The 13,738-nt window shown below is 37.1% G+C and overlaps 1 protein-coding gene across 2 annotated transcripts in view; it reads right to left on the bottom strand.

Moving 5' to 3' along the window:
* The window catches only part of FER (FER tyrosine kinase), a 197,914-nt gene that overhangs the window by 75,253 nt on the left and 108,923 nt on the right, over positions 1 to 13,738 (bottom strand). For both annotated transcript variants that reach the window (XM_089492471.1, XM_089492463.1), the window contains exons 14-16: positions 12,622 to 12,678; positions 3,155 to 3,270; positions 1,970 to 2,064 (exon numbers count right to left, since the gene is read on the bottom strand). In XM_089492471.1, the coding sequence (XP_089348597.1) occupies positions 1,970 to 2,064; positions 3,155 to 3,270; positions 12,622 to 12,678 (268 nt within the window). The remainder of the gene's footprint in view (positions 1 to 1,969; positions 2,065 to 3,154; positions 3,271 to 12,621; positions 12,679 to 13,738) is intronic.

The following is a 13,738-nucleotide window of genomic DNA, read 5'->3' on the forward strand; positions in this document are numbered from 1 at the left end:
AATAATGAATTTGACCTATGCTATTTGATATACTTTGCTATTCATTTTTATTGATTATGCTCATCTTTATATTAATTGTAAACCTTTTTAGGAAGGGCAGGCCTTGGCAGTAACTAACTACAAACAACTAGTTACATTTAACTGGTTCATTTACATTAGATTATAATTAAAATTTAAGAAGAGATAAAGTCACTCCTGTGGTATGATTGCAATACTTTCTGAGACTTTTTTTAGGTTATATAAGATAGCCTCACTAAATGGAGGACAAGGAATATCACAGGATTCAAGGCTTGGCTCATACTGTCTCTCATATTCATTTGTATCATGACTTCTGACACCAGCAGTGCTTGAACACTAAGAGACTGAGCAATTAGTAACATCAGAGGAGGAGACACCAAACAACATGGAAACCCTGAGACCTTGAAGCCTTATGACTTGAGACTCTGGAGCCTAAGAAGAAACCCAGACTAGCACTGGTTACTTGAGTATTAGGAGCCCTGGTGGCACAGTGGTTAAATGCCTGTACTGCAGCCACTCACTCAAAACCACAAGGTTGCGAGTTCACAACCTGCAAATGGGCTCAAGCTTGACTCAGGCTTGCATCCTTCTGAGGTCGCTAAAATGAGTACCCAGATTGTTGGGGACAAATTAGCTCGATCACTTGAGATGGTGTATCAACACCAGCAGCATATTTGGCTTCAAACCAAAGACCTATCCTTTTATGTCATTACACTGTGATAGGGAGGGGGCCATGTACAAAAGACATCAGTTGAATTCCAGATTATGTTGGAGAAAGGTAGTCTTGGACAAGTAGTACAAAAGAACTCAGAAAGAAAGCTGCTCACTTAGAACTCTCCATGTGCTGCACAATCTGATCTGCTTTACTCCTTTCTACAGCATGGGTTTCCATTACCACCCACAACAAGCTGGCAGTGAAGCAGATAGAATAAAAATACATTCTGTGTTCCAGGTAAGCAGGTTGTAGGTTTCAGATTTTTAAAGAAGTGATTATAAAGACCAATTATTTTAAAGAAGCATAAAAGCTAATAGTTATTTTTTTAAAAAAATATAATTATAATGGTGACAATTTTATAATTTGTTTTAAAAGTAACTATCTGAACTCTAGAGAAATCCAAAAATGTTCTAAACCTCTGCTGGCAACAAGAGTTTCATGCATCCAAATTACATTAACATTATGCCAAGGATCACACCTAATAAGTCAGTTCTCTATGTTCTCAAAGACCAGATCATTGCAAGCCTTACCAAAAATATTAGAAGTCATGTTTTAGTTTAGTGAAAGTTCAACACATTTTCTATAGACTGGTTTTAGTTTACTCAAGGGACATATGCTTCTGTCCAGATTATAAAACAGAAAGTAGTCAATCTTGCCTCCCAGAGCAACAGCTACTCAGTTGTATCTTATAACATCTATCCAGTGGAAGGACGTGACTGCAAACACAGATTAATTGAATTAGTTAGGGACCTTCATGCATGTAAAATATCACATGGAAAATGTCTTGAGAAAGTTCCATATAGCCTATCTCCTAATGTGAGCATCTCCATTCTTTTTGTTTGAACATGACATATGGCTTCATTTCTCTTCATGAACTTAATGAATATTTTAGTCCAGTGAGATTTCTTCTTTTTTGACTATTCTTATATGTATTCAATATACAGAAACACTCTGTAATAGCAAATTATTTATCTATTCCCTTGATCTGGACAGATTTACAATGGGACGTGCCTAAGAGCTATCACTTTGATACTATCTCCACCTGCTGGCAAAACCAAAATAACCCTACAATTCTGAACAGCAGGCACTCAAGGTTAGACCAAAAGAACTTTTTCTTTAAACAGAAGAGATGCAAATGAACAGCATCATAGAGTTTTGCAAGAAAAGAAAAATACAAGAAAAAGGAAATGAACACAAACTATATATTGCAAGTAATAAAGTAAACAAATACATTACCGGGAACAAGCTCCATAACAATATAAATAGGTTGCCTTTGCGTGCACACTCCTATAAGCTTTACAATGTTTGGATGATCATATTGTTTGAGTATCCTGCAAAGAGTGGGAAAAGGTCAGTATATTGTATTGCATTAAGTATCTTTCATTTAAACAGAAAAAAACCCAATAATCCTCTGCACATGCATGATTAAGATGTCAAATTTTATTTAACTGAAATAGAAAAATACTAGTTGGCATAACTGGAACCACTTATCCTTAATAAGCAACCTGACAAATACAGTACAATACAAACATAAGCCATACAGGAAAAGTATAGTTGGGTGTATAATTACAGAGGCATCAAGGGTTGTGGAAGTTTTCTGCCTAGAGATAACTTAGGGGCTCAACAGACTGGCCATTAAGACGGGCCTGGGGACAGAGTTGGGGTGTGGCATCCACATGATGCATGCCCCGACTCTGCCCCCAGGCTGGCATAATACCAGGCACCACTCCACACAGTGTGCAGCATCACAGCGCTCCTCTAGCACTGCGTCTATATGACACAGCGCCAAAGGAGTGTAGAAAAGCCATGTGTCAGAAGCTATGGTGCCCTTTCCAGGACACAAAAAGGACCCACATTTGCAGCTCCTTTTTGTACCACAGAAAGGAGAGATTGGGTTCACAGCATGTAGTTGCTGCGGCCCCGATCCAACAGTAAAAGAAGAGCCAAGGTTTAAAGACAAGTCAATTCAGAAAAGAACAGATAGCGTAATTTGCACAGCTGCCAGTTTCTCAACAACAACAAAGGCAGGTGAATTCAGTCCAAGATGGTAAGGATGAACTTACCACCTCCAGTCATTACTACAACTGTGACACTTGTGCAAACTACTATTTTGGTACTAAAATAAACTAACAAAAACATACAAGTACTTATTTTAACCTTTACTCTCATACTGAATTGCCTTCTTATACTATATTTCTTCTAAAAGAGATATTTCTTCCATAGAGGAAACAGGGCTAGAAGGAGTATGTATTAAAATTCATTGGACAACAGTATCTCTATTAATTCAAAATAAATTTCCAAGCAGAAGATATTAAGTAGATTCAGCCAATAACATAAATGAGATCTGTTTTAAAATGACATCTATCTTCTGGTATGCAATGAATACTAAGTGCCTATTTTATTTCAGTTTTCACTACTCACCTGGCCTCTGATAAAAACTTAATTTTCAGTTCCTGAGGAAGGTCTTCTTTACATGTTTTTACAGCAACAGGGGTTTTATCTTTTAATGTTCCCTTGTACACTTCACCAAAATTACCCTGAAATTAATAAACAAATATAATGGTTCACAATACAGATAATGTCACACACCTATATTTGAACTAAGGGAAGTAGAATAATGGAGAAGCCCCCCAAAACCTCTGTCACTGGCAAGGCAGGAATAGAAAAAAGTGAGGTGAGGATCAATTAATTCAATGGAAGAAAAATGGACGTGTGGCTCTTGACACTGGATCTTGAGCAAGGTGATATATATAACTCAAAGGATTATGGACTGCCCCTCTACATCATCCAAAGAATATCATAATGCAGCTGTATCAGTTAACACTATTCTTATATAAGATTGTACATGTTTTTAGCATGACAAAAATAGTTTTAACACTTTTTACAAAAATGAAATTAAACTATCATGGTTTGAACCAAACACCATTTTATGTAAAGAATGTTTAAAGACTTAGTCTTAAACCCAGTTGGTAATCCCAGCTGAAGTAGTTAGAAATGGGAGCAGCAACTGAATTTAAATATGTAATCTGAACACCCAATTTATCTGTGAAGAGCCTAGACTAGTTTTTGGATAGGAATAAATAAAGTATCAATTTGTTTGAATGGCAACTTTTACTTGTGCCAACCAGGCTGTGTTTTGAGATTAGGTCCTAAAGTGTTGGTCACATGGCCACAATGCCATTAGGAACAAATGTGTTGAAGCCTTCCCTCCCTTCCTCCCTCGCCTGTTCTCTCTCTCTCTTCTTCCTCCCTTCTGTTTTTCTGTCTCTCTCTCTCCTTCCTTCCTCCCTCTATCCCCCTTTCTTCACCCTCCGAGGCTCCTGTCTCGCGCTTGCCTTCAGGGGTAGTTGAAAGGCAGAGGCTGGAGCCCCGTCAGCCTGAGGGAGCCAGGACTGGGGCCTGGGACTTGGAGCCTGGAGGTTCCGCCCCGGGTGTTGGGCCGGGAATGGGCGGGTCCCAAGTCCCAAGCCCCAGCCACGGCTCTGTCCGGCAGACTGGTTTTGGCTTACAACCAAGGGGAAAATACATTTGAGTTTTAGAGGTTTTGTTTAAAAGATATCACTGAGAGACTGTTACCTTAAATTGTGGATGGTTCAATTTTATTGTTTAACTTTACTTATACAAATTTGTGACCTTCTTGGAGGCCAAATGTTCTGTAGAAATAAACCAAAATGTAGCTGATATTTATAAATGACATACTTCTGCCACTACAGGCACTGGCAAGACAAACACCAAGAATCTCTAATAACTTTCGTCTGTTTAATATAAGCCAAACTCTTCTGTTTGTTGGTGGTAAGTGTGTGGGTGGATTGGTGGAGGTCATGCCAGTTATTAAAATAGTAAAAAGTGAGGTCCATCTATTATAACTTATAATTATCGGTTTGGAACACGCTGCAACTTGCCCTACTTAACATTCTAAACTTAATAGGAATTGTATTATTGCACAGCTTTCATTTCCCTTACATGATATTTCTTAGAACATTTGAAATAGGCAGTAAAAGAATGGTGTCTAAGAGGCACGAGCTAAGTTTTTGATGACTTTTTACCTAATGTTTTATACATTTTTCCTTATATTTAGATCTAGGGAATGGTCTTTTACCTAGATTTAGGGCAACTACAAACTTTTGAGCTTCTTAGGAAGTTTACTAAATCTTTTTTACTGAGATTTACCACAGGATTACAGAATAATTAGATAGGAGAGTTGAAATAATACAGCCTGAATGAGTATAATCAAACCATGAAATCAAATTAGTCTAAGTGATTTTAGGCTTGAAGCATAGGATCCAATTTTGTCTGATGCTAAAGAAGCAATATAAGGGAAGAAAAGACAGCAGTGACATGGATTAGTTTAAGTTTTCTTCTTTGTCACTGCTTAGGAGAATACTCATGTGCTGCAATGCCTGGAAGTACAGAAGCACCACTTCTTCCCATGTCACAGGTCTGAGGTCATACAAAAGAAGCCCATAATACAGCTCCTCACCATAGCACAAATGATAATAAACTTAAACTGGTATAGGGAAGAATCATAATAGATATGCCTGTTGCATAGTGTTAGGCATCTTACTGTCCTGGTGCTATAGAAATGAGTAGTGCAGTTATAGGCCCCATATCATCAGAGTAACAAGATCGTGAGCTGTAACTTCCTTCAAAGTACAGGTAACACATTCCAACAAAGCAACATAATCAGTCTAAGAAAATGGAACAGAAAGATGGGGCAAAGCAGATGGCTGGGAAAGCACAGCCCAAGGCCACTCTGGCCACAAGCAGATTGGGTCTGCGGCAATCGCGTGGCCCTCTCTGAAAGTGGGCAGCAGCTGCTGGCCCCAACTTGCACCACCAGGAGTTGGATTATCCTGGCTCCTTTTTGCTCCAGTTTAAAGGACTGGAGTGTGGCCTTGTCGTGGCTTCTAGCCATTTTGAAGACGTGCGTCATATAAATGGTGTGCCTCCAACATGACCAGAAGCTGTTTCTTTTGGTCTGTGTGTTTCAGGCCATAGTAGATCATTTCATTTTCATTTCAGCATGAATGTATCTTGTAGGGTAGTGATTTCAGTGCTCAACTATAACTCTGGAGACCAGAGTTGAATCTCAGCTCACTCATGAAAACCCACTGGGTGACCTTAAGTAAATCATACTGTCTCAGCCTCAGAGGAAGGCAATGGCAAAACCCCTCTGAACATATTCTGCCAAGAAAACCCCATGATAGGCTCACCTTAGGGTCACCATAAGGCAGAAAGGCCTTGAAGACACACAACAATAGCAACAACAAGAAGACATCATAAAACTGTCCCTGGTGTAACTGTATGGAATTCCTGCCTTCAGAGGAGGTGTGTGTGTGTGTATGTATCCGAGTTTGAAGGAAAAACTCCTTAAGACTTTTAAAAAACAAAGTTGATTAAATCATTACTACATAAAACTGTGTAAGAACACAGAGACAAATAGGTAAAGCAGTAAACACAAGAGACAGACATATTAGAAGAGGAAACGGTGCAACTAACAGATAGATTAGTTAAAAACATGTTCTCAGTTTATTTGTAGTGAGATCTCCCTTACTCCCATATACAAAACACACTGTGATCTGAAATTTATAAAGAATCTGGGTTTTAAAAGACTGAGTTATTCATGTGGGTATTCAATTTTGTTTTATAGAAAACATTTCCAAATGAGACCTACACTGATGATATTTCACAAACAAGTGGCAGGTGTTTCTGCCAGGGCATTATAATGAGAGTATGGAGTTTTTCAGTTGTTTTACATGCTGTACTGTATTTTGTTTTGAAAAACTGATTGAATTGTTATATCTCGGACTTGGTATCTACACATCTCCCTGGGTGTTCTTTATAACACAGAACAGTGGCAAAGAACAATGTTCAAGATAATAAAATAAACAAACGTACGTCTTAGTTATTATTTCTTTAGTCATTCCCTTAATGTAAGTCAGATAGGGATCATGAAAAATATTAACAAAATTTCTCATTCTTGATAAGACAGGGTGTCTGAACATGTCAAAGCATCCTGCTGAGATATTGAATCAATAACCACATGAAATTTCTAGCATCCTGTTTGCTTCATGCACAAGAATGAAACAATTGCACCTTTATCTTTTTGGAAGCAATTTCCATTGTTTGTGTAAAATATCTCTACACAAAATTAGTCTCTTTTCTTTTTGTGAATCAGTACTCACTCACAGGAAACACAGATATGGATTGTTCACTGATCAAAAAGACACAGGCAACTGACTGGCTCAGATCTGGTGTTATCTGATGTTCCATATTCACAAATATGAGCATGCTTGGGTTTTGAGGGGATGCCCTTTTTCTGTCCCAACATCCCAACAGCACATTGAATGGGAACACAAGAAAGGACTTTCTCTGTGGATGCTCTCAGGCTCTGTAATCCATTTCCTAGAGAAGCTAGACTATACCCACTGTGTCCTTCCAAGAGTCTTTGGGAACTGAATGTTTATAGGGAAAAGACCATAATGCACTGTATGTCTTGCTTTTAAATAGGATACAATTTTAAATATGCTTTTAATTCCACTGATAGTTTAATTACTGTACATTTTAAAATTTGTATATTTTAAATGCTGTCTGATCTATATTTGTTTTACTTTGGTATAGCCAAATCCTAGTTTTGAAAAGTGTGTTTTTTAAAAAATAATAATAATTTTATTCTCATATATTTTTTTAAGTTCATACAACAAGGCAGCAACACTCCTATTAGTTTATGCAAAAAACTGTTCGCGCTTTCCTCAAATTACATTTTCACAAGTCCAGTATGTATTTTTAAAACAAAAACTACAACATAATCTCCCTAAAGTCTCCTGAAATCAGACAGTAATTCACCCAATGTGAATTAGCTGGTAAACAGGGATGTAATAGAAATTCATCAATTTCTGAATGAGGTCAAATATGGAATCCCCAAACCCTCATGAAACTTAACGAGGAAGAATAACTGCACATCAAAAGTCACCAGAAATTGCTGCAATTTTTTTTTTTGTTCCGAGCATAACATAGGCTGTGCAGTTTTTGAGAACTGCACAGGAGTCTGAGAAACTGCACAGCTTTGCAGTCAAATCACATTCTCACAAGCTGCTGCCACAATACAGAATTAAAGCAGCTTGACACCACTTTAACTCATGGCTTCATCCTATGGAATCCTAGGACTTGTGCAATCCAGTCTCTCCAACAGACGGTCACATAGCTCACAAAATTACAAATCCCAGAATTCCAAAGTATTGAGTCATGGCAGTTAAAGCTATGCCAAACTGCATGAGTTCTGCAGTGCAACTGTAGCCCCAATCTTTTACCACATACAGAAAACTGTACATCTTCTAAAAGAAGGGGCAAATTTACCACATTTTCAGTTCCCCCTGACTTTTATTAGGTTGGAAGTGATAAAGGGAGAGGTAGAAATAGCTGACTGACAACTGGAAGTTGTTTTTGTTGTTGCTGCTCCTGTGTGCCTTCAAGTCATTTATAACTTCTGGTGATTCTAAGGCAAACTTTTCTTGGCAAGATTTATTCAGAAGGGGGTTGTCTTTACCTTTTCCTGAGGCTTAGAGACTATGACTTGCCTAAGGTTGCCCTATTGGTTTCTGGGCCTGAGTGAGGATTCAGACTCTTGTCTCCAGAGTCACAGTCCAACCTTTGAACCACTATACTATTCTGGAAGTTGCCCAGTGTCAATAATGTTGTTATCCAGCTGTTAGAGTTACTATGGGCTATTCTGGTTATTGTCCTGCATTTTCCAGCTAGTAAAATAAAGATAATAATGTGGCCGACAACACTATATTTTGAGGAGCCAGCTGAGGTTACTGGAACAGGGTGTTGCTGTCACCACTTGTCACCCTATACTCAATACTGGAGAGAGACTTAAAAGTTCTGATTAGTCTGCTGGACCCTGTTGGACTATCAGTATCTGTTTCCAGTGGTCTCAATGGATCACTGGCACTGACATTCAAATCAGAGCAGAGCCCTATTCTCTGGCACTCTCTGCTGAGCAGGTGCTTGTTGTACCATGGTGAGTTTTTCTGCCACCCTGTTTCTGTTTACTTGGCCAACAGGGAGAGCATCAGTCAAGGCTCCCCTGGAGGACCTGTTCTTGGTCAGGGCCCCAGAATGCTAGCATCCCCTGAAGCTCCATCTCCAAAATTGGGATTGCACCAAACATGCTGGCGGTTGCGGGGTCAGATAACAGATGTGGAACCAGAGTGTCGTCTTCCAACTTTTGAATTTTCCTTTCCTTCTGCAAATGCATTGTGCATTGACTTAACAATAGAAGAGTTCTGACAATCTGTCAAATACAGCAAGATAACTAGTACGGAAATCCAGGCTTTGGTAGTTAAAACTCAGAAATCCTTTATTAAAAAACTATAGACAGTCCAGTGCCATTCACTGTCAGAACTGACCAGCAAGCATTAAAATTGCCTGATTAAACTACACACAGTTTCAAATTTGAGGCAGGTCTAATTTTTGTTATAATAACATTTTCCTCTCTTTCCCATACTGTCCCTTTTCTTGTTGTTACAGCCACACCTTCTCACAGAAATGATCTTGAATAGATTTGGCTCATGCTTTCCTCCCTTCCAGTATTATCTCTGCACCTGTGTCTGTGATCACCAGAGCTTAGCAACACTGTTACTACTATATATCCCATCATACCTACTTCCCAACATTTCATGGCAGGCAAGTTGCCTATGCAACTCCTGATATTCTGCAAATTATGCTCTCCCATGTCTGAACTGATCTGAACAAGCAGCTGATGACAAGATGCTGTTAGAAAATGTAGTTCTATCCACAGTTCCGCAAGCAAAACATACAGTGTTATCACTGTGGACTATTTGTTACATTTAGGGGGAATAAATATGATAAAGAAATTTGGGTCAAGTGATTATTTTACTAACTCTATTTAACTGATATAACATGTCATATAGTATATTGTACTTGTGTTTATTTTTTTTAATTGGTTTATCCATATTGCTTTAACTACATCCCCAAGACAAAACTATGAGGACCAAGCAAGAACAACCTTTCATCTGGTATTTTTGTGTTTGGAGAAAAGAAAAATCATGCTTCCTTTGTTACACTTATGGTCTCATGCAGTGGCAAATATGAAGTAGATGCTTTTATGTTATAAACAAAAACAGCAGCAATTTTCTCTGGAATTACTGGACTCACCAGAGATTCATTTTAATTCAATTAATATTACAAGTGTCAAGGTGAAAGAGACATATTGCAGAGCAAAATTATTTGACTATTTTCTTGGAAACTTTACACTTCTCATAAGCCAATTCAAGATCCAAATTTCTTAACCAGTGCTTATTTTTACAGCCAAACATTTTGATTTCTTGTCTTTGAACTATAATATGCCTTCCGTTTCAACATGTTTGTAACGCTGGGGCTATCAGTACAACAGTTTTATTTTGTGTTCTATAATCTGTTTTCTTCCATGTGAACACATTCTATTAATGAGATGTGTGATATGAAATAGATATTCTTTAGTTGCTGTTATAACTTTATTTATACTCTGTCTTTCCCCCTGAATTAAGATTCAAGGTGACAAAGATCAACATTAAAACAGGATAAAATGATCAATACGTTAAAACAATTTAAAACATACAATTAAAAATAATAAAAGTCAATTTCATTACAATTAAAAACAGAACAATTTAAAAATAGTATAGCACTCTTTTTGTAGGATTTTTTAAAAAATCAGTTCTCAAAAGCCTATAGCAAAAAGAGAGAGAGAGAGAGAGAGAGAGAGAGTGTCTTTGCTCACCAACAGAAGTTAAGTCTTACTTGCTTTGGTGAATAGAACTGACAACGTTCACACATTTAAAGGAAAACATCTTTAGATTTGAGGCACAGGTTTGCTGGGTCTTCAGAACAAATATGCAAAGTATGCAATTACTATTCATTTCATTCCTTGACAAGGGGTTAATGGTTCACTTTTTATCACCTTGTGAAGAAAGGTAAGGGTGGGCTGGAATAAGTGCTTGGAAATTTACAGAAGCATTATGTTAATTGTAGTTTTCTGTACAAAAATAAATGGTTCCTCCTACCCCATGAGATTAATTCTAAATATGTGATGAGATTAATACTAAGTATGTCATAGCCAAACGATAATATTTCAAGGACAGTAACTGATACCCTATGCACATAAAGACTCTAGTATTTTCATATATATTTTGCAATATCTATATTTTTTGGAAAATTTGCAAGCTATAGTTTTTGTGGGTTTTTCAGGCTATGAAGCCATATTCTAGAAGAGTTTATTCCTGCCATTTCACCAGCAACTGTGGCTGGCAACTTCAGAGAATGCTAGAATGGAAGAGAATGGGGTTTGCAAGCTATCTTCTTACAGCATTCATGGGACAAGATTCATAGGTATTTATCTGCATTGTAAAAACACCACAATAAATATTCAACAAAATGGAAACAGCAGTAGGAAAATAATATAAAAGCAATAGAAAACTACCACCACTTTTACTTCCAGGCTCATAATCGGAATCTCACACAAAATGTGACCCAAATGCACAGCCATTCCCAAGACATATCTCTTCCTCGTGTTTCTCAGTAATGTGTAACTGAACCAGCTGCATGACTTAGGTTAATGTGTCAAGCTTTTTCTCACTGATGTCCTGTCTCTGAATGATACAACCAGGGAATGTGGTAAGGTGGGAAATATTAGACTCCTCAACATCAATGTCCTACATTTGACTCAGCTAGATATTTTAGTTGACATCTAGATCTCACCATCAGTGTTTTTATACTATCCATTTACTATCTCAGATAATTTTAAGATGAAACTTGGTGTGACAGGGCAGCTACATGTATTTTTCACAGAGGTGAGAGAAGCAAAATCTTGTTTCTCTCCTGCTTTGCCATCTTCACTCTACTCATTCTTTTCAGCCTAATTTCAATTCCTTGCCTTGAAGCAATAAAGAATAGCAAAGCAAGGAAGGCAAGAGAGAGGATTTAGTGCTCCTTACTCATATTAAAATATTCCTACCTCCATGAATTTCATACATGCATGAAGGAAAACACATGCATAAATAGTTTATGTAAATAACATATAAATTACATTTGTTATATCTAGTTTTGCAGTAATTCTCAAATGTTAATTTGTACAGTTCAGAAACTCTTTTGTTGCTTTAGATGCATTCTTCTGTAAACCACCCTAGCAGTTACAGTTAAGAGAGGAGTACAAGATCATGTCTGACCTTGGAAGCTAAACAGGGTTAACCCTGGTTAGTACTTGGATGGGAGGCTGCTAACAAATTCTAGACTACATTTCAGAGGAAGAAACTGGCAAAACCAATTCTAAGTATTCCTTGTTTAAGAAAATCCTATGAAATTTGGGCTGTCTTAAGTCAACAGAGGACTTGAAGGTGGCCGCACACACACACACACAAACATACACAAGGTTCAGAAACAAATTAAATTAAGGCAAGAATGAAAGTCTGGGGGCAGAGTAGCAATAGCTGCAGTAGGACGATTATTAATCCATGGATATTTGGAAAGTAAATTATTTTTAAATGCTTTTAACAATATTAACTGCCATAGATTACTGTCTTACTTAATAGGACCTTCATAGGTTGTCCACTTAAATCACAAACGTACCAAAGTATAGCATTAATCTGTTCCACCTATTTCAGTGGGTAATTGCTTAGAATGCTAATCAAAATCAATAGTCTTAACCAATACTTAACTTTAGCTGGATTTTGCCATCTCATAATAATTTTTTAAAAATAATCTTTTTGTGTTTGTTTATAAAAATGTTATATAATGGGATGGCAAAGAAACCTGCAATTCTCAGTCATTATTATGCTTTGGATCCAAGCCTACAGTGATCCTTCCCTTCTCATCTACAGAAGATCACTTACTTTGCCCAGTAATTCTCCCAGTGTAACATCTTCATGATTGAGAATCCATTTCTTATCCTGTTCCAACAAAACAAAGACCAGTTTAGTCCACAACACTGCATTTCTTATTAAACATTAGTGAGCTTGCAGAAGTAAATGGAAAAGGATAAATCAAATGAGATTATGCTATCATCAACATGCTAAAATCGTAACCTTCAAGATTAAAACGTTATTACATGATTGGAAGTTAAAATCATGTTATGGCAAATTACTGGTAGTCTAAATCCAACTGCTGTCTCAATTATAATGAAGTCAACACTCATATACTGTAAATACCACTGATTCAATCAGTTTGCTTTAGATTTTGGTTGGAAATAAGAATTCAGTTTAAGCCTAAAACTCTAGTATATTATATGTATCAAACTGTATATGATCTTTCATAAAGCTGAAGACACATCTATCATTGTTTAAAAAAAAAAAACAAGAAGAAAATATTTCCTTTGATTAAAAACAAGAAACTCTATTGTGGAGTTTATTAGTATGTTCACTAGAGGATAAAGAAAGTAATTTCCACTACTGTTTTAGAAAAATTGGTTTTCATTAGACTGATGAAGTAACTGTATATTATCATCTGCAGAACATAACTAATGTAATTAGTAACTACTTTAAAAATCAATTTTACTCATACAGTGTGCCCACGCCATATGCGGGCGCACTATATGTGGCTTTCAGCTTACGCTGAATCTGCACAAACAAAAGAATGAAGGGCGCATGTGCTCTGCCGCGCTGCGAGCCCTGTTATATTGAATGGGGCTCGAGCGTACGCATTTTTCGGATTACGCAGGGGGGTCCAGAACGGATCCCCTGCATAAGGTAAGGATCCACTGTAGTCATTGATGCAAACATTTTGTTTTACACTAGCCATTATACAGTTGTATCAGAAGTTATCTAATATTTCAGATAACCCATATCTCTCTCATTTGCAAAAAGATTTGAAACTAATCAACATTTACACTCAGCTTTAAGTAGCTATGAACAGGTATATGCACAGAAAGATATATTTAGAAAATAGTAAAAAATTCTATGCTATATAAATGCTAATATTAAACAGCATTTCTGAATAACATGTTCACTATCT

Source organism: Sceloporus occidentalis, unplaced genomic scaffold (assembly GCF_023333645.1).
Source record: "Sceloporus occidentalis isolate IW3139 unplaced genomic scaffold, rSceOcc1.0.p SCAF_1, whole genome shotgun sequence".
Lineage (NCBI taxonomy): Eukaryota > Metazoa > Chordata > Lepidosauria > Squamata > Phrynosomatidae > Sceloporus > Sceloporus occidentalis.